The sequence below is a fragment of the Meleagris gallopavo genome, chromosome 5 (assembly GCF_905368555.1).
Source record: "Meleagris gallopavo chromosome 5, MGAL_WU_HG_1.1, whole genome shotgun sequence".
NCBI lineage: Eukaryota > Metazoa > Chordata > Aves > Galliformes > Phasianidae > Meleagris > Meleagris gallopavo.
The window spans coordinates 5,128,373-5,149,403 of NC_139408.1; the positions used below are offsets into that span (position 1 = coordinate 5,128,373).

The window sequence follows — 21,031 nt, forward strand, 5'->3', positions numbered from 1 at the left end:
AAGTTGCTAATAATAGGATACTAAATTGACCACTGGTTTTAAGGAAAGCTGTGCTGGGTCCTTGATTTTTGACATTTATTTCTTTATGCCTGAGGATAAAATACATATATTCACCAGCAACAAGACTGAACAAATATTTCAAAAGTGCTTTGGAATCAATTTTTTAAAACTTCTCAATATTAGAGAAGCCAAGGATATGAGGACAGCTAAAAAGTTGCTGTCCTGTGGATTTACTGAGGTAGTGATAGGGCTCAGTGGACAACTCATGAAGCTGTTTTGAGGCTGGAAGGAGAGGTTCAGTCTTGGGGAACCAAAAGACATTCCTAGTCTTGACAGTTCTAGTTATGCTGAGGACAGACTGGGGGCCCTAAGTGAGAGTGACTCTCTCCCTTTCTAGGTCCTTTGTCATCTGCATTTGTAGCGCCAACATACAAAGAGCATCAGTCTATCTTGGGATGAATTATATGGCAGAACTATGATAAATTCATACCTCTTGTTCTAACTGCTCTGTGCAAGATGATTAAAAGTATAGAGGAAAACTATTTTGATGAGGATGGCTTGAATTTTTCAGTGGCCCTGTGTTGCAAAATTCAAGGTCAAGAAATCTTCCAGAAGGCTTGGAATTGTGAGGATCTTTTCTGGTCTACCAGCCAGCTCACAACAGAACTGTGGATTATTTGCCCGCCAAAAAGTGCTTCTAACATAGTTTGTCAGGAGTACTATACTGAATTTAGGTGTACAACATGTATATAAAACATTCATGGGGGGATTAGACAATCAGGAATAACCTGCTGTCATCTTTAGCAATCAGTGAAAGTTGGTAGAACTCTTTAGTACTGAATACCATAGTACTAGTTCATAATAGGTTGCTTTGCAGTGAATACGTTTCTTTAAAAAGTCAAATCATAGCTTTATTTATATGTGAAAAGGAACCACTACTTAAAGCTCTTTCCCATTAATTTCAGTCACAGTGTATAGAACCAGCTGGTCTGTTTTTTCTAATGGAAATGAGAAATTACCACAGTAACAGGGAGGGGGTAGGAAAATAAATAGGGAAAGTAGGGTAGGTAGGCAAGTTCAGAGTGCCTTTTTCATTTTATTCCTGCTGCTGTTTTATATCACGCTAACAGTTTTTAGAAAGATGTGGTGGTGGAAATGACAGTGTAATTATTGTGAGATTCCTCAAAATAGAGGAGAAAATACATCTGTGTAAAATCTTTTTTCCTAGTTGCTTAGTGCTTGCTATGAAAACTTAGAATTAAGTAACTCATTGTGCTTGACATTTTAAAAACTAAGCAAAAATGATATGGTTAATTGGATATCACCAGGACCTTCTTAATAATAAAACACAAATAGAACATGCAGGGTTGAATTGTGAGAAATCTATTGCCAGATCTCTTACCACCACTAACTCATAAAGAGATGGGATGTTCATTTCACTCCAAAATATATTATTTGCTAATAGTTCTTATGACAAAGTCATACATGTCTCTATGACAAAAATGTTTTTTTAATTAATTTACAAGTTACAACTTAAATTTGAGTTCACCTAAGGAATCATAGCAGGCATAAACTGTGTTTAGCTTTGCTTTCAGAAATATTGAACAGGTTGTGGATTATTCTCTCATTTTCTCAAAAGATAGAATATTTCCTGTGTTTATAGTTTCCTATTCTCTTGGCTTTCAGAGTCAATTCCTATGGTGTAACTTGAAAATTAGACTATGAAAATTAATACTGAGTATGCTAGAGCTAATGGATGTTAACAGTGGTATTATAGATATGCCAGTAAAGGTATTTCAGTCCCATCTTAATCATTCCTGCCTTAGTCCTAAGCAATGTAAAAGGTGTCTGGAGGTGAGCAAATAAGTGTACAGCTGAGCTTTGACTGTGCAGCGATGACTTTATGTTGGTATTACTTCATCCTTCCTCTGTGGTGAATAACTAACTATTGTCTGTCTCTTAGAATTAGATTGCAGCCATCTGCTAAAGCATTCTGTATTTCAGTGGGGGAAAATTTAATTTCAGCATTTCAAGGTCACATTCTGCTGTTGAGTAAAGGCTACTGGATGGAAGCTGTTGCCTTTAATAAATGTAATGAGCTCTGAAGCACACAAAGCTCTGCGTACCTTGAATGTCTGTCTCCAGGAGACAAAAGCAGTGTCCTTGCTTAATATTGTAGAGTTCAGCCTTAGAACACCAATACATTTTCATTATATGTTTTCATAATTACAGCTAGATAGTAATTAAAGCCAACACTAGGAAAGAGTTGAATGTCAAACAAGAACAAAAAGTGAGTAGAAAGTGGGAAAGATGTAGAGAGTTTCATAGTTAAATCAGCTCACGTGCCTTTGGTAGAGAAGAACTCAAAAGCCCATTCATATATTACACTACCAGGATTTGGAGGCTGAAAGCAGAATTTGTACACTTTGAAGAGGGTTTGTGCACTGTTATTTGCTTTTTGATTGTACTTCTCAGCTTGAGATTCTGAAATAATATTGTAGTCATTATTATATTAGGAGTGGTTAAAATCATCTTGCAAATTGCTGGCCAAATTAACTATCTCTTCACCAAGCTGATGTTCACAAGCAGTGTTGTATGGGAACTGCTGAATCACAGCCTGAACCTCTGATCACCTGAGGCAAGCAATGAGTCAGCCTCAGGAGCACAGGTGAAGGCAAAAAGTGGTGGAGCCTGGCTCCACCTCTCCTAGACCCATTTAAGAGCTGACTACCAGTGGGAAAGGATCTCTTCTGGAGATCCCTCCTCTGGAGTTTTGCAGCGAGCCCATGATGTGGGTAAGCACTCTATCTATGTTCTCTTTTGTATAGTAACCTGCTTAGCCAAACTCTGGTATATTCCATAATTATGACATCCATACATTCATTGATTATACAAATGTACAGAGAGCACAGTCAATAAATTCAGTGCCATATCTTTATCAGTATTTCATATGTATCCAGATCTAGAGCTGATACATTTTGAGGGAGCGTTGACGTTCTCTTAATTAGGACTAGGAAAAACAGTAATACACTGATGGGGAGCATGGATCTGTTGTCATTAGGACTAATGACTGTTAGTCCTAAAAAAAAAAAATCCTTAGTTCTCTGAAGATCTTCATGGACTTGATTACAAAGAAAGCTATATCTACTAGCAAGAAAGTCAAATGAGGGGTTTTATATAGTGATTTTCTTCCTTCAATTCTAAGTTACCATGATATTTATCGGGAATCCTCTTATAGGTTAATCAGGAAACAAAGTGATGACCTATACCAATCTGGTTTAACAACAATAGTTTTCCAAGATAGGTTGTTATTAGGGATGGCTTATTACTTTTTTTAAGCTATGAATAAGGTTAAAATTAAAAAATAAGTTTAAGGTGGTGTTTAGCTAAGTTTCAGAAATTAACTCAGTATTTTTATTCAACTTGTAGATTAATTTTTTGAAGACAGAAATGGAAAGGAAGAGCAGAATGATCCGGGACCTCCAAAATGAGGTAAGAGAGGAGTACTGAAGTGCACTATTACCTGTGACAGTGGTGACAACAAATGCTATTTTCATAGAGCACATGAGCCTGCCTCACTTTTCACATCATCTGCAGTCACTGGAATTGTGGAGTTCAAGGATGTATCCCTGCCTATGCTCTGTAGTGTATGCTTTTATACTGGTTAGTTTTTCTAGGTTGTTACCTGATAACAAACACCTCTGCAGCTGATACTGTTGAATTTACTATCAAATTCCTTCTTGCATCACTCTTCGTTTAACTTCATTTTTTTAATAGCTTTTCATTATCTTTTCCTCTCAGCATATTTTTCTGAATTGTTTCCTTTAATAGTCTTAGCTTTATAGATTCAGTCAGGGCTTTGGGAATCTCTGATACACTGTATTTGAACAAATTCCAGATATGTTTGGGTTGTTTGACCATTCCTTTCAGAATTGTTTACTATTTGCCTTATTAATGTAGTAGTCTTTCATGAAACTAAATTCTGTACACAGGATTTGTGTGGGTTTTCCTCTTTTGACTGACTAGTGCTCTTTATTGTACTTTACTAGCAGTTGCACATAGTCTGCCATGAATCACTTCCAATCTCAGTCCAAGAAAACCCATGAGAAGGAAGAACAAAAAGCAGTTGTGTAGCTTCTTTGCAGCTTCAGCCTGACTGGGTCCTCTAGATACTATGCTAAAAGAAGATCATGATTTTTCTTAAATAGCTTGTAAAATGCTTGGAGAATGGATAAATGCTCAGGAAAGGTATGTAGGAAGTTGATATTCATTTTAGGCACTGTTCATTTTGCATATATTTTAGGAGGAAGTACAGAACAGTACTTGTTATTAAAGAAGAAATATGGCCCTAGGGTGGCCTGGAAATCAAAAGCTCCAGCATTCTTATTGTTATTTAGGCAACTAGATGTCACTTGGGAGAAACTTGATTTGAGAGCCCTGCATCATCCTTCTGTGCATCAGCTAGTGTGTGGGAAAGGAGTTACACCTACCAAATAGCTAATCCTTAAAAGTCTGTTAAGCTTTCCCAGAGTTTCAGTAATTGTTATTGGAGTTTTCAATAAGGACCTCATATTTTGATCATGAAACTAACAAAAAGAATGGAGTGATTTTTGACAATACATTGTTTATCTATGCCCTGCTTCCAATCACTGAATATGCTGTTAGTAAATCTGTTTGTAAGTGGATATTGTGTATATTTAATAGTTAGTGTTTCCGTATAATTTTAAAAATTCTGTATTCATACAAATGGATAGAGGCATAATGTAAATGGAATTCCTTCCACAGCTACTGTTGCCTTTTTTTTTTTCAAATATTGCATTTACCCTCTACTTGTATTGTCAAATATTGAATGCAGCAATCTCAGACTCTCTTGCGACTGTAAAAACCCCATTTAGTTCTGTCCTTTCAGCATGTGCCTGACTGCCATTCAGCTTGGCAATTCAGAGATAGGAATAGACAACAGCTTTCCACCTGAATGTTGCAGCTATGGTATAGCATATGAGGAGAGGACAGTGTACAGAAAAGGCAATTTTCAGGCTATTCTAGATTTTAACAGCAAAATTTGCCAACTGAAACAACAAAAATCATCCCTGGTGCGGAGGGGGAAAAAAAGTGCTGTATGCAGTGCATAGTGACTGTGTCTATAAATTCCTCTTTGTTAGAGGTCTCTTCCTATAATACCAGAAGCAACCTGTAAGGCTTCCAGCAGATGTGCACGTGTGTATAATTTCCTTGAGATAAATGAGTTAGGATTTTTTCCCCAAAATTAATAAATGGTATAATTAGCTATGTGGGTGAGGTAGCAAAATGCTCTTTGGCTATATCACATGGATGCTATAGTTGCCTCACGTTAGACTTAGTTAAAATATATATGTATTTAAAAATGATGTTATTAAACAGTTGCATTACATATGATTGGAGAAAATACAATGCAGTTTCTTGTATTATCTGTAGGCAAGTTCTTTTTATCTCTGCGTATGCCTATATTAAAGTGTACTAATCTCTTTACGTATACTATTTACAACAATTCCATGTATTTATTACAGTGGTTTATATTAGACAGTATATTTCTTGGCTGTTTATGCTGTGATAGAACATGAATTACATACAAGACAAAGTAGTACAGTCAATACAAAGTAAACCAGAAGTAGAAAATGAATTTGACTGTGGCTTCCAGTAATGTGTTCTTTCTGCTAAGAAGCATAGTTTCAAATAACTACCTTGTAAACAATACTTTTGTTCTGTTCATGTATAAATTGTGTTTATAGCTTTAGTGTCGAGTAAATCATACTAAAGCAGAATTTTCTTTAATCTTTCTGTGCTTAGTTGCACTAATAAAAAGTAAAGTCAAAGCGGTTTGAAGTCCCACCTGATCTATTGGGAATTTCATGCCCTGCAGGGTGAATTCAATTGAATTGCATTGAATTATGGTGGAGGGAAAAAAATGAACTCCTGTAGTAAAGTAGAAATAAAATTTTAAGGTATTGAGTCTTGACACTGTTCTGTAAAGGAGGAATTGTAATTCTTCTCTCTTCATACTCTGTAGATAAATTTAACTGTTACCTTGTGAATTTTCTAAGTCTGTTCCCATGTAGATGAAAGGTGAGTTAAGCCTTGTTTCCTCTTTGCATATTGCACTGGTTCTACCATTCGGGGGGGGAAAAAATCTATAAAAATCAGAGGCATCAGCACTGTCAAGAAAAACATAAATAAAGTGGAGGTGGCTCTTAGTTCAGTATCTGAGTGAGATATATTTGTAGTAGCTGTAACTAGCAGTAGCTGTAACTGTATATAATATGTTAGGCCAAGCTTTGATTTCTGAAAGTTCTGTTTTCTGGTCTTTAGACCCAAATGTGTAGGATGCATTTTTTCAGTAGCTGGTGAATAATAATCAGAATTTTAACGTCAATTAAGGAGTTATAATGGATCTGCTAAGTCTGGACCTCTCTTTTCTAAAGATAGTTATTTTATATTTCATTCTTTAAGTCTGTGTTCAGGATTTAAGAAATCCTTCCTATTGAAGGCCATGTTTAATGGGACCTTGGGCAGCCTGGTCTAGTACTAGATATGGAGGTTGGTGGCCTTGCCGTGGCACAAGGATTGGAGCCTGATAATCCTTGAGGTCCCTTTCAACTTGAGCCATTCTTTGATTCTATGAATCTGATTCACAGCTATGAACTTCAAGACATTCAACTGTAAATATTTAGGTTAAATAACTTTCATCAATATGAAGATGAAAAAATGAGATATTATGGGCTCTCTTTTCATCCTCTTAGTCATGATGTCTTGGCTGCCTGCTTGGAATTTGTCCTATATTGTTTTTATGTTGTCTTCTAAATTAGCTGTGGCACTGAGAGTCATAGCAGTGTTCTTTTTGTAACCTTCTGGAGTCCTTCTGATGTCTTTACTCAGTTTTCCAAGTGCTCATTTCTGTTATCCTCCTTCATTAACTCTGAAATTCCAAAATGTTTGCATTCTTTATTTTTGTTGTACTTATTTAGCATCAAGACTGTGTAACAGCATTTTTATTCCTGAAGCTTAATCTTTTTCATTTGTCACTTCTGGCAATATACTGTCTGCAGAGAAGAGAGTCATTTCCCATCTGCGCCTTCATTCCTTTTTGTAGGACATGGGTATTAGTAATTAGAGCTCCTGCTTATTGATACTACATAACATGATAGCGGTTAAAATAAGCTTTTCTAAAGATCACATTGTTTAGGCCCTTGGGGTCTGGGAGTTGCTGGGTTTGTCTGATATTCCATTTCATCTCATTGTTCAGCATGTATGACTTGATATTAATGAATTAGCGAAATTATTTCACTTCAGGAAGGCAGCAATGCATGAACTATTAGAGAGTATCTTGATTAACAGACTTAAAAATAGCTGTATTCTGTCCTTTGCACAGACAGCTCTCAATGATATCCATTGTAACTTCACCAAGCAATGTGGGCAGCACTGAATCCTAGTTAGAATCTTTGGCTCTTGAACTTGTGAAGAGAATTTTGTGAATCTTGGTGTTATCCAGATCACTACTTTCCTGCATTGGAAATCTCAAAGGCAAGACAGCTCGCAGCCAAACTCCAGAGAACTTTAAGCGTGGATGAAACTTTATGATCAATGTAAAACTTTCCCTGAAGCTAGTGCAAATTTTGCAGAGCAGGAAAAGAAATGTTCTGATCTAATTTATTCATGTTATGCAGACGAGTGGAAAAGTTGGCTTTTAGTGCAGTGATGTTAAAATCACTTTGTGAGAAGATCACTGAAAAGGGAGCAACAATACTATATGTCATTTAAAAAAAAAGATATAAAATGTTACTTGATAAATTTAATACCAGACAATTTTTTGTGAAAACACCACAGAATACTGAAGAGCATAAGAATTTAAGTGTATGTGTGACATTAATATACATTTGGGTTATTTATTTAGTACGTTGCTTGATAAAGTTGTGTAGCACCTGGAATACAATAATCCTGTCCCAGGATGAGGGTGTTCAGAGGCTAAAAAGCTCTGACTATAAGGTGAGTTAGCAGGAATGTCTCCCTCACAGTTATAAATAGACTTCCATGAAAGTCAGTAGGAAGTCAGAAGAAAGATAAAACAGCAGAAGAAACCTAAATTAATCAAGCTGTGGTGTAATATACAGAAATTCCTTTGATTTGGAGGGAGAATCACAAAACCAAAGAGTTGCAGGGATTGGAATGGACCTCAAGAGATGGTAGAGTCCAAACCTGCTGCTGAAGCAGGTACCCTACAATATGTTGCACAGGTAAGCACTCACACAGATCTTGAATATCTCATAGAAGCAGACTCCACAACATCTCTGGGCAAGTGCTATGTCACCCTTACTGTAAAGAAGTTCTGCATGTTTGTATGGAACTCCCCATACTCAAGTTTTAGGCCATTACTCATCACTACACACCACCAGGAAGAGCCTGGCCTCATCCATTTGCCTCATACCTCACTTTAGATAAGCCTTTATAAATATTTATCAGATCCCCAGGTCTAGGGTTTAGTGCTTGCATTTTCTTCATAATCGTGCTGTTGAATACAGATGAGCTTATTTGCTGAGTTTGAGGGAGCAAAAAGTGACTTTGAAAAACAATTTCTGCTATTCAGAGGTTTAAATTAAACTGGACTGCTCTTGTTTTGCAGCTTTTAATCTCAATCAATATCAAGTTTGGTTGGAAAACTTCAACTTTTTACTGTGAGGTATTTTTAAACTGAGGTTTGATAGCTTGTGACATGATCAAGATTGCAGTCCTCTCCTGAGACTCGTTATACTCTGGTCTTAATTTGATCAAATGAAATGCAATATTTGGCCTGATAATTCCAATTATATAGAAATATTCAAGGAAAATGAAATGATTAAAAATAACAAAGTACTTGATTGTAATTCAAGGTAGGACTATTCCAGAAAAAAGCTTCAAATAAAATTCCTCACTTATCACCACAAAGGTGATAAAGAGCTAGATCAGCTCTCCTATGTAGATAGATTGAAGGAGGTTGGCTTGTTCATTCTGGAAAAGAGAACGCTGTAGGGAAACATCATTGCAGACTTACAGTTTCAGAAGGGAAATGATAAACAGGAGGGAAATAATCTTTCCATGGATAGACAGTGACAGGATAAAGGGGAATGGTTTTAAACTAAAGGAGGAAAGATTTAAATTTTTTGTCAGTGGGAAGTTTTTCACTGAGAGGGTGATGAGGTACTGGAACAGGCTGCCTAGAGAGGTTGTAGATGCCCTGGCGGTGTTTAAGGCCAGGTTCAGTGGGGCCCTGGGCAAGATGATATACTATTTGATCTAGTGATGTGCAACTCTGCTTGCAGCAGAGGGGTTGGAACCTGATAATCCTTGAGATCTCTCCCAACCCAAGCCACTATGTGATTTGGCAGTAACTTTAATCATAATAAATGCATTGTATTGATGTTATTTAGATGTCATTTAAGTGTTGATCTTAAGCTTATTTATAACTATAATCTTAAAATAGTTTTCATTAAACTGCTACAAAATGGCTTTACTATATCTGTTATAATAATTGTGCCCATTTACCATTTATCTACAGGATTTCCTATGCAAAGTATCTTCAGTTCTGCAGAACTCAATTTGACAGTTCTCATAATTGAAAATGTTTTGAGCAACAGGCAGTAATAATTGGATTAGTGTTGTAAAATAATCTAGGTTTTTATTTATACTATGCGAAACGTAACAGGAAATGCCCCTTAAGCAAAATCAAAAGTATTTAAAGCAAGTAGGTGATGTTTAATATTAGTCGGTAAGATCAAGTTTTGTCTCAACTCAGTATTCCCTCATGAGATAGGATGTCTAAGGAGTGTTTTATTCTATCAACTAAAAACTTGAGCTCATGTAAGACTTCTGCAGATGTTTTTTCTAAAAAAAAAAATAGTAAAAAGCATAGATTAATAATAAAAAGCAAAAAACCCTGCCTGATTATTATGGTTCATCAGCCAACTGTATAGTAATTTAATGTTGTTTGGTAGACACAGAGGAAGAACAACCTGATTACCTTCTGAGGTAATTACCACGTATTGTTTGCATTAAATCCACTGCTCGCTATGTTGGAGATAGCTCAATTTATCTACATAAGAGAGTCAGAAAGGAGAATATATTGCAGCAGGCTATTTACCTGATTTCCCAAAGTATAATTGGTGCTTTATGAAAAGTTTGCATTTGTAGAAGTCAATTGTGAGCTTCAGTGTGCTTGTTTTGGCCAATGCAAAGCTCTTTGCATTTAAAAGTTCAGTTTTATGGTACTGAATTTAGTGTCAGGTCAGGGTAGGACCCGCCCCTGTCCTACAGTGAGGTCAGGGTAGGACCCGCCCCTGTCCTACAGTGAGGTCAGGGTAGGACCCGCCCCTGTCCTACAGTGAGGTCAGGGTAGGACCCGCCCCTGTCCTACAGTGAGGTCAGGGTAGGACCCGCCCCTGTCCTACAGTGAGGTCAGGGTAGGACCCGCCCCTGTCCTACAGTGAGGTCAGGGTAGGACCCGCCCCTGTCCTACAGTGAGGTCAGGGTAGGACCCGCCCCTGTCCTACAGTGAGGTCAGGGTAGGACCCGCCCCTGTCCTACAGTGAGGTCAGGGTAGGACCCGCCCCTGTCCTACAGTGAGGTCAGGGTAGGACCCGCCCCTGTCCTACAGTGAGGTCAGGGTAGGACCCGCCCCTGTCCTACAGTGAGGTCAGGGTAGGACCCGCCCCTGTCCTACAGTGAGGTCAGGGTAGGACCCGCCCCTGTCCTACAGTGAGGTCAGGGTAGGACCCGCCCCTGTCCTACAGTGAGGTCAGGGTAGGACCCGCCCCTGTCCTACAGTGAGGTCAGGGTAGGACCCGCCCCTGTCCTACAGTGAGGTCAGGGTAGGACCCGCCCCTGTCCTACAGTGAGGTCAGGGTAGGACCCGCCCCTGTCCTACAGTGAGGTCAGGGTAGGACCCGCCCCTGTCCTACAGTGAGGTCAGGGTAGGACCCCCCCTGTCCTACAGTGAGGTCAGGGTAGGACCCGCCCCTGTCCTACAGTGAGGTCAGGGTAGGACCCGCCCCTGTCCTACAGTGAGGTCAGGGTAGGACCCGCCCCTGTCCTACAGTGAGGTCAGGGTAGGACCCGCCCCTGTCCTACAGTGAGGTCAGGGTAGGACCCGCCCCTGTCCTACAGTGAGGTCAGGGTAGGACCCGCCCCTGTCCTACAGTGAGGTCAGGGTAGGACCCGCCCCTGTCCTACAGTGAGGTCAGGGTAGGACCCGCCCCTGTCCTACAGTGAGGTCAGGGTAGGACCCGCCCCTGTCCTACAGTGAGGTCAGGGTAGGACCCGCCCCTGTCCTACAGTGAGGTCAGGGTAGGACCCGCCCCTGTCCTACAGTGAGGTCAGGGTAGGACCCGCCCCTGTCCTACAGTGAGGTCAGGGTAGGACCCGCCCCTGTCCTACAGTGAGGTCAGGGTAGGACCCGCCCCTGTCCTACAGTGAGGTCAGGGTAGGACCCGCCCCTGTCCTACAGTGAGGTCAGGGTAGGACCCGCCCCTGTCCTACAGTGAGGTCAGGGTAGGACCCGCCCCTGTCCTACAGTGAGGTCAGGGTAGGACCCGCCCCTGTCCTACAGTGAGGTCAGGGTAGGACCCGCCCCTGTCCTACAGTGAGGTCAGGGTAGGACCCGCCCCTGTCCTACAGTGAGGTCAGGGTAGGACCCGCCCCTGTCCTACAGTGAGGTCAGGGTAGGACCCGCCCCTGTCCTACAGTGAGGTCAGGGTAGGACCCGCCCCTGTCCTACAGTGAGGTCAGGGTAGGACCCGCCCCTGTCCTACAGTGAGGTCAGGGTAGGACCCGCCCCTGTCCTACAGTGAGGTCAGGGTAGGACCCGCCCCTGTCCTACAGTGAGGTCAGGGTAGGACCCGCCCCTGTCCTACAGTGAGGTCAGGGTAGGACCCGCCCCTGTCCTACAGTGAGGTCAGGGTAGGACCCGCCCCTGTCCTACAGTGAGGTCAGGGTAGGACCCGCCCCTGTCCTACAGTGAGGTCAGGGTAGGACCCGCCCCTGTCCTACAGTGAGGTCAGGGTAGGACCCGCCCCTGTCCTACAGTGAGGTCAGGGTAGGACCCGCCCCTGTCCTACAGTGAGGTCAGGGTAGGACCCGCCCCTGTCCTACAGTGAGGTCAGGGTAGGACCCGCCCCTGTCCTACAGTGAGGTCAGGGTAGGACCCGCCCCTGTCCTACAGTGAGGTCAGGGTAGGACCCGCCCCTGTCCTACAGTGAGGTCAGGGTAGGACCCGCCCCTGTCCTACAGTGAGGTCAGGGTAGGACCCGCCCCTGTCCTACAGTGAGGTCAGGGTAGGACCCGCCCCTGTCCTACAGTGAGGTCAGGGTAGGACCCGCCCCTGTCCTACAGTGAGGTCAGGGTAGGACCCGCCCCTGTCCTACAGTGAGGTCAGGGTAGGACCCGCCCCTGTCCTACAGTGAGGTCAGGGTAGGACCCGCCCCTGTCCTACAGTGAGGTCAGGGTAGGACCCGCCCCTGTCCTACAGTGAGGTCAGGGTAGGACCCGCCCCTGTCCTACAGTGAGGTCAGGGTAGGACCCGCCCCTGTCCTACAGTGAGGTCAGGGTAGGACCCGCCCTGTCCTACAGTGAGGTCAGGTAGGACCCGCCCCTGTCCTCTATTAGCTGTAATAGAGTTGCTATTAGTCTTTCTGAGCCGTGGTGATGTGGTACTGAGTTTGTGGTTAGTGAGTGTAGTGGTGGTGGGTTGTATTGGACTTGTTTTTCTTAGTAGTTTTCTCCAACCCTAATGATTCTGTGATTCATTCTGTCATGCTGAGGCTGGATGGGCATTCACAAAGGTAGTGTTGGGGAGGTAACTTGTAAAATCCTGTTTTTTTTGTGTGCTTTGGAGTTTGTCTATTTAATTCAGAAGGTGATGAAAGTTGGCATGTAACTTCAGTGTGGCAAGCATGTCACTTTTAGCAAAAAAAATAAAAGCAAATCAAGTCATGTGGGAAAGGACCAGTCATACCCAGAATTGCTGATTTTAAGCAGCAATTCAAAGTTTTTCATAAGCTGCTTCTGTGAAGTCCCCCTATCAGTTATATGTACCTCTTTGGTGTTGTTTACAGCCTTTCTTTCTTTTATTTATTTTTGGGTTTCATGCTGCTCCTTTATGCATAGTTTTGACAACACTTTAGAGTTAGCTCATTGAATTGGCTTTTCTGACCTTAGCTAGTTACATCTTTTCTGGTCTCGGAGGGTGACTTTTTCAGTAGCTGCAAAAGGAAAAGTAGAGTTTCTTGAGCTTTCTGCTATTGCAGAAGGGTAGTTTGATACCCTGAACATGCAGATGTTTGCTCAGGTGAAAAAAAACCTGTACGTCATTCTCTCTTGATGCAGATTCCCGATGACTGTTGCCAACGCTTGTTTTTATCATTTGGGAAAATTTCCAAGTTATTTACATTTGAAATAGCTAAATGTGTATGTGCAGTTTGCAGTATTTGAGTGGCATTGCCTCCTTCTCATGTTCTCTGCACAATGTTTGTTGTGTGGAAAAAAACATCATTTCAGTTGTGCTTGGTGTGCTAAGGATTTCATGCATTATATGTTATAAAATAATACCTAATTTTTATGGTGGCTTAAGATCAATAAATGATGTCAAAATTACTCTAACTTGAAATTAATCATTTATAATCATTTAATATCCCAAATTTGTTTGGAAAGTATTTCCTTTTAGTCATTCTGGCCTTTTAAATAGAATTAAAAATGGTTCTGCCATTATTAAAAGGAATGAAATGAAAACGTAATTTTACCTTGACCTTTGGAGCTGTATTCTGTTATTGTCAGTGGTGGTTTATAGAATGTATTTCTTAGACTAGTTTGTATTTTTGTACAAGTTTGATTGCATACACTTTCTTTTGTTCAGTTGACTTTGAAACTGTTTTTCACACTGTAACTCTTACTTGCAGATGTGACACCATGCTCCATGCTGTAATGGGAAGTACTGTTCATCTTTGCAACTTTGTGTGCAGGGCCATATTTCTGGGGAGTATTCAAGATGATTTGCTTAAAGGAAAGTGACTTTTACTGTTTAGTAGGTAGTTGAGATTGATAAGCATGTCTCCTATAAAGCTTAAGCCTTTTGTTTTGTATAAATCTAACAAAGGTTTTAAAGCACATAAATGTATTGATTTCATGACTGATGAACGGACAAGTGTAAATGCTTAGCTTCTATTCTTCTTTTTTTCCTTAATTTATTTTGAATCTCAGGAAGTGGGCTTTGTTTTGTTACAAATACCAGCTACAAACACTCACTTTGAACAAATACTATTAACAAACCACTAATGAATCTGCAGCTCTGCAGCTCTTCTGCTTTCAGACCTCAGCAGGGATGATTAAGCCAGTTCAAGTCCCAGCAGAACTTAGTGAAGTATGTGGTCAATTAGATTCAATTTGATCAGCTGAGCTTTGCATCAGGCTCCCTAAAATACACAAGTGTTTTCTGATTTTCTAACCTGATAAAGCTGTAATACCAGAGTTAGCTCTGAGATGGATGCATGTGCTGCAACTTGGATGGAAATGGCTCAGTTGGCAGTTCCTCTTCACTGGCCTCATTCACACTGCTGATTGCTTTGTGCCTTACTTTACCCTTTCCTTATTTAAATCTACATTCTGCTGCCAGTTTTAAAATTCCAAAATGTGACAGCCAGTTCGCTTAAGAAAAACAGTGCTTGTGGCCAAACGAACTTGGTCTAAGGAATATGGCTGATAATTAGGATTTATAATTATGGGCAACTTAAGAGCGAGTATCTCCTTTGTTTTCATTAATTGTTGGCATTCCCAAAAACATGAATGGCATGATGAACCTGGTATGCAGTGTTCTTAAATCCTTGGAGAAGCGCTAGCAGGGCTCATTGGGAGGGTTTTAAAGTAGTTCAGAAGTGGGGTATTGGGATAGTGAGCCTTCCCATGATAAGGTGTTGAGGTTCAGCAAGGCCAAATGCCGGGTCCTGCACTTTGGCCACAACAACCCCAGGCAATGCTGCAGGCTAGGGGCAGAGTGGCTGGAAGACTGTGTAGAGGAAAATGGACCTGGGGATATTGATTGATGCTCAACTGAACGTGAGCCAGCAGCGTGCCCATGAAGGCCAATGGCATCCTGGCTTGCATCAGAAACAGCGTTGCCAGCAGGAACAGGGAAGTGATTGTACCCCTGTACTCAGCGCTGGTGAGGCCGCACCTCGAGTACTGTGTTCAGTTTTGGGCCCCTCACTGCAAGAAAGACGTTGAGGCCCTGGAGTGGGTTCAAAGAAGGGCAACAAAGCTGGTGAGGGGTCTGGAGCACAGACCTTATGAGGAGCTGGGATTGTTCAGTCTGGAGAAGAGGAGGCTCAGGGGAGGCCTTATTGCTCTCTGTAATTACCTGAAGGGAGGCTGTAGTGAGCTGGGGGTTGGCCTCTTCTCTCGTGTAACTGGATGGAACTAGAGCGAATGGCTTTAAGCTGTGCCAGGGGAGATTTAGGCTGGATGTAGGAAATACTGCTTTTCTGAAAGAGCAGTCAGGCAGCAGAATGGGCTGCCCAGGGAGGTGGTGGAGTCACTGACCATGGAAGTGTTCAAGGAGCATTTGGATGTTGTGCTGAGGGATATGGTTTAGTGAGAGCTATTGGTGATAGGTGGTTGGTTGGACTGGATGATCTTGTAGGTCTTTTCCAACCCTGGTGTTTCTGTGATTCTGTAATTCTGTGAAGGCATAGCAAGATTAGAGGGACAGGGTGCTATCGGGGCCTTGAAGGCATCATTGCCTTGAAAGGTGCTGACAGCACTGCAGTACATACAAAACTACGATGATGAGGCAGTGACTGTTGAGGAATTTCAAAGGAGATCTTTAAAAGTAATTAAGGAGTTATTCTTTAAGGAAATGACAAGACTAGCTCCCCAGCTGATGTGCCTCTTCACCAATGCACACAGGTTGGGAAATAAACAGGGGGCGCTGGACACTACACTGCTACTAGAAAACGGTGATATAGTTGCCATCATTGAAACCTGGTGGGATGATTCCCACAACTAGAGTGTGGATTACAAGCTGTTCAGAAGGGACAAATGAGAAAGGAGGGGCAGGGGTGTTTCTATCTACATCAGGAAAGGAATACAAAGAGAAGAGCAGTCCCTAAAGAATGGAAGAATGGTCATATACTGATGCATTTCTAAAAGGACAGAATATCTGGCAGAGTCTCTTCTGATTTTCTAGTTGTTAATAGATCAGGATATAGCTTTATCTTCATTTTGATTTAGGATTTTAGTCCTAAAAAAGATTGTTTTTAAAGCATTTGTGATACTGCTTCAAATGTATGATTCTTCTTAATTTGTTCTACTCCATCAGTATGTAGTGTTTTCTCTCTTAGCTCTGAATCACCAAGGAATCTAGAGTAAGTGCAACTCTGATGCAATTCTACATATCAGTTATCACACCCACCAGAACATTTTATGTAATGATAATCTCAAGTAGGAATAGACTATAAACATTCCTAATGTACAGTGCTCTGAATATTTTAGTCCAGTCCCATGCTGGGGTGGGAGAAGGAGAGAGCTATCTCCTTCTTACTGTGCAAATGTTATTCTACTTTTGCATGGATGTGTTAATGAAGTATATATCAAAATAATTGCTATTAAGCCCTTTATTCCTATTTTATATCCGACAAAATAACAATCATCTTGTATCTAGGAAATAGGAAATCTGTTTCTCTTAAGGCATTTTTCCAGTCCTAGAAATACCATGCCAGTATATAGAGAGTGCACGTCCTTAAGCTGCAGAAAACACAGCCAAACACTTTTTGAGAATATGATTTTATCGAACAGTGTGGTTAAGTCCATTTTTGTCATAGTTTATTGACAGTTGAAACTGACTTTCTTGCAAAGATTTCAGTAAGGAAAAGAAGACATTGAAAGTTTCAAGGTCAAGCCTTTGAAAACAAGGTCTTTTGGGGTTCTGTCTGATGAAGCAATAACTCCTTAATCTTGCCTTGCAGGTACTAGCCATGGTCAAGAGGTGAAATGCATGTTCTGAGCTCTGTTAGTAGAGTTAGTGGAAGCAGTCTTTGTCATGGAACCGGTTTGGAACTAAATGTGAGAATGAGCATAAAACAGCATATTGTGCGCAAGGATAACTGAATTGTTTGGGGAGATGTCCTTTCTTGTGTCATTCAGAAATGTGTTGCTTTGTGTGATTTCACCATACAACTTTTCTTCCTTGCACTTGTCATGATAATCTTTAATACCCTGAAGTAAAAATTTCACTGAAACCATTTTTTTCTTTTTTTAATGCAAATGTTTATTTTATAGGTATACATTATTTGCTCCCAGAAACTGATGAAGTTAAGCTGTTCAGTTTAAATTGAATATAATTCTTTCCTCCTCCTTTGCAAAGAGGTGTGATCCTCACAAAGGCTTATTTTCACACGATGATTCATGCAAAAATAGCATTAATGACTCAAAATATCACTCCCATCCTCTGAACTAGATCCTACTATGGACTATTTTGCATCTCACTGAATGAATTTTAGGAAATATTTAGTGATTAATGGAGCTTTGACTAGAGTTCTGTTCCCATGGAGTAAAAATACCTTAATCTATGCAAACTGTTCTATGCCTACATTTTCATTATAAAATGAGCCTGTTTACTGATCAACTCCACACTGGTTACAGGGAGCACCGTTACTCTACTAATGCAGTCTGGCCTCTTGAAGGCTAGAGAGATCTCATGCCAACTGGAAGCTTAGGTATTGCTTGTGTTGTGGCTGATGTATCTGGTGGGTGGTTGCACCTCTGATGTTTTGAAGGTAGAAGAATGTGGAGAGTTGGACAAGGTTTCCTCACGGGAATGATAGTCAGTGTCCCTGGAAGTGTTGAAGAACCCCAGAGACGTGACACTGAGGGGCATGGTTAGTGGACATGGTGAAGTTGGGTTGGGGTTGGACTTGATCTTGTGAAAACCACTTTGTATCCTTTAAGTGAGGATAGACTGTATCAGGACAGAGGCAAAGAAGTTATTTAATTAGTGTATATTATCTAGGCTCCTGCATTGAGTGGGCACAGAACAATGGAAATTGTGTTTAATTTGTGAATCAATTCAGTAGAATTGCCTCAGGGTTATGTTTTCCCAACTGAAAGATACTGTGGCAACATCTCTAAAACAACAGATGCATGCCTTTAATATTTTTAGATTCCACTTGCAGACTGCTACCTTTAAAAATTTAATATATTGGCTAAAAGTTCTGCAACAGCAAGACTCAGGACACTGCTTCTGAGAATTTACAAGACAGAGCCTATTAATATTAAAGCAAACTTGAGTGATACGACTCCACTGAGAGCACAATACATGTATTCCTTATTCATCTTCTGCCCTTCTCCTTTCATATCTATGTTACTTATGTTTTAAGACAGGTGTTGACAATTCTGAGATGCAAATGTCCAAGGATCTGAGATGTGCTTAATGCAGCATTTCACCTCCTGCTGCTGGTACAGCAGGGAAAAGGAGGCTGTATGGCTGAATGTGACCACTGTGACCCTTCACTCTTGCAGTGAGAGAGTTCTTTGGAAGTCAGAAATATATTTAGTTTATTTTTGTGGTCAGAATTTTCATTTTTGTCATCTTTATAGAGCTGTCGATGGTTTTAGCTTCTTTTCACCCTTCTGTTCACTAATATCAACCTGATTTCCCACAGAGTATCTCTGGGGTGCTCAGCCAACTTTACCAAAAGGAGATATCAAAGAGTTGTCAGGGTTCTGTTGTAGATAATACTCCCTGACATAGGCAGTTGCTCCTCATTTCAGATAGATATTCTGTAAAATTGTATTTCATGTTCAGTGTGCTGCTGTGTTTTTAATTAGAACATCTGATGCGTTCCTGGGCAGCCTGATCTAGTCACTGACAATCCTGCCCATTGCAGGGGTGGTTGGAACTGGATGATCTTTGAGGTCCCATCCAACCCAAGCTGTTCCATGAAATGGCCTTTTCTTTCCCATAAGGAAAGTCCACTTGAAATGACTGGAAAGGTGTAATTGAAAATTATGTCAGTCCAGTATATATTTCTCTGTATCATTTTCTCATCATGAACTTGTCTTTACTCAGAGATTAGGAAAATAAATGACCCTGGTCTCTTGGAGCTTAAAAGCAGAAAACACTGAATTAAAAAAAATTACTTGGCCCAGTACATTGATTCATTGCTGTAACAGGAAAATATGCTCTGAGTGATGAGAGATTGAGGGAGCTTTTTTCATTTCGCTACTTAAGACATACACAGAAAAGACTGTATGCACCCCTGCGTCAGTATTTGTCGCTATACCATAGCTTTATAAGTAGTATTCATTCAGGTTCTTTTCTCTAAAAAATTCAGCTTTTTTATTGTGGTTTTTTTTTTGGGTGGTGGTGGTTTGTGGAAGTGCATATTTGCAAACTGTTAGAATATTAAGATTTAGATGTGCAATTTAGTAAGTCTAAAATGTCATCAAATTTCATTTATTTCAGATAAAAGAAAAAAAGGATTAAAGAAGGGTGAAGCAAATGCCTAAGAATTAGAGAAATAACAGTGTTATAAAACCATAAACTTCTTTTTTGCAGGAAGGAATCTATTTGCAGATGTATTACCTTTGTGTGTGTGATGTACATGGAGGTGACTACAAAGGGGGATGAGATGCTTACTGGTCACATTGATGACCACCTGACAAAAGCAGGAATGGGTATTACTCCCAATTGTCTGTGTTCATGGAAATCCAGACTAGCATCACTGACCAAGTGATTTTAATTTGAAGGGTGAACAGGAAATGAGACTTGTCTTAGATGATAGCTATAGCAAGCATCTAGAGTCATGCAATTGAAAATACAGGCTACAAGGAGTGGGGAAAAAAAAAAACTTTTATCTTCAAATAGTAGTTTTAATATATTACTTAGTAGTTCTCTAGCTCTTATCAATGAGTGATGACTAGGGTTTGGTCTGCAGTTAGTTATTCAGGGAGTTCAGTGATGAAGTACTAGTATTACTGAAAATAATAACTGAACTTTCCTATGAGGCCATTAAGTGAATTATTTTAATTTTAGCTGATCAATGATATGCTCTTTACAAACATAAATGCCACTTTATTTATTTATTACTTCTTGCAGGAATGAGCTTTTTTCTAGTAGCCAGAGCTTGTGTTTGTGTGGAAACATGAAAATATTCAAATATGTGAAAAGATTCTGAAAGAAGACTGCACACACAGGGAGGCTAGATCAAACATGAGTAGCTTTGGATTTACTTAACAGCATTGTTATGCAAAGAGGAAAGTGAAAAATTCCCCAGTTTTCAAAATGTGTTGTTTTTAAATCATTTTTTTTCTGTACCTCCTTCTGTGTTTGCTCATGATGGCCTCAAGTTGCATCAGGGGGGGGTTCAGTTTGGATATTTGGAAGTATTTCTTCTCGGAAAGAGTGGTGATGCATTGGCACAGGCTGCTCAGGGGGTGGTTGAGTCGCTGTCCCTGGAGGTATTCCCAGAACTGTGGAGATGCAGCACTGAGGGACATAGTCAGTGGGCATGATGGTTTGTGGTTGGACTTGAGGATCTTAGAGGTCTTCTTTAGCCTTATTGATTCTGTGATTATATACTTCTTATGCTGACTTGTTCAATACCATACTATTATTGTTACAGAAACTCTTTGTCATAGAATCACTGTTGTTGGAAAAGACCACACAGTCCAACAGCTCATTGCCCCCATGCCCACTAACCATGTTCCCAAGTGCTCCCAGGTGCCACAGTGATGCTGCAGAGCTATGGTTGTAGTCACAACTGTAGTTGTGGCTATGATTGTAGTCTTGGCTAAGAGTTCTGCAGAAAACCTTCATACTACTTCATTAGTGCAAAACAAATACATTAACAGAGAAACTCAGAGGTGATGCACGGCTTCAGAGTTCACTGAAGTCAAAACTGGAGTAGCAGCAGTGCATGTAGAAACAGTTGCCTAAAATTATTGGTGTTGTCATCTGGTGACTGTTAGCTGGTAAAGTACA

General features: G+C 40.6%; 1 protein-coding gene across 10 annotated transcripts in view; it reads left to right on the plus strand.

Annotated features, from left to right (window-relative positions):
• LOC100539913 (leucine zipper protein 2-like) overlaps nucleotides 1-21,031 on the plus strand; it is a 251,299-nt gene that overhangs the window by 183,511 nt on the left and 46,757 nt on the right. For all 10 annotated transcript variants that reach the window (XM_085223953.1, XM_085223956.1, XM_085223954.1 and 7 more), the window contains one exon: nucleotides 3,430-3,492. In XM_085223953.1, coding sequence (XP_085080079.1) covers nucleotides 3,430-3,492 — 63 coding nt within the window. The remainder of the gene's footprint in view (nucleotides 1-3,429; nucleotides 3,493-21,031) is intronic.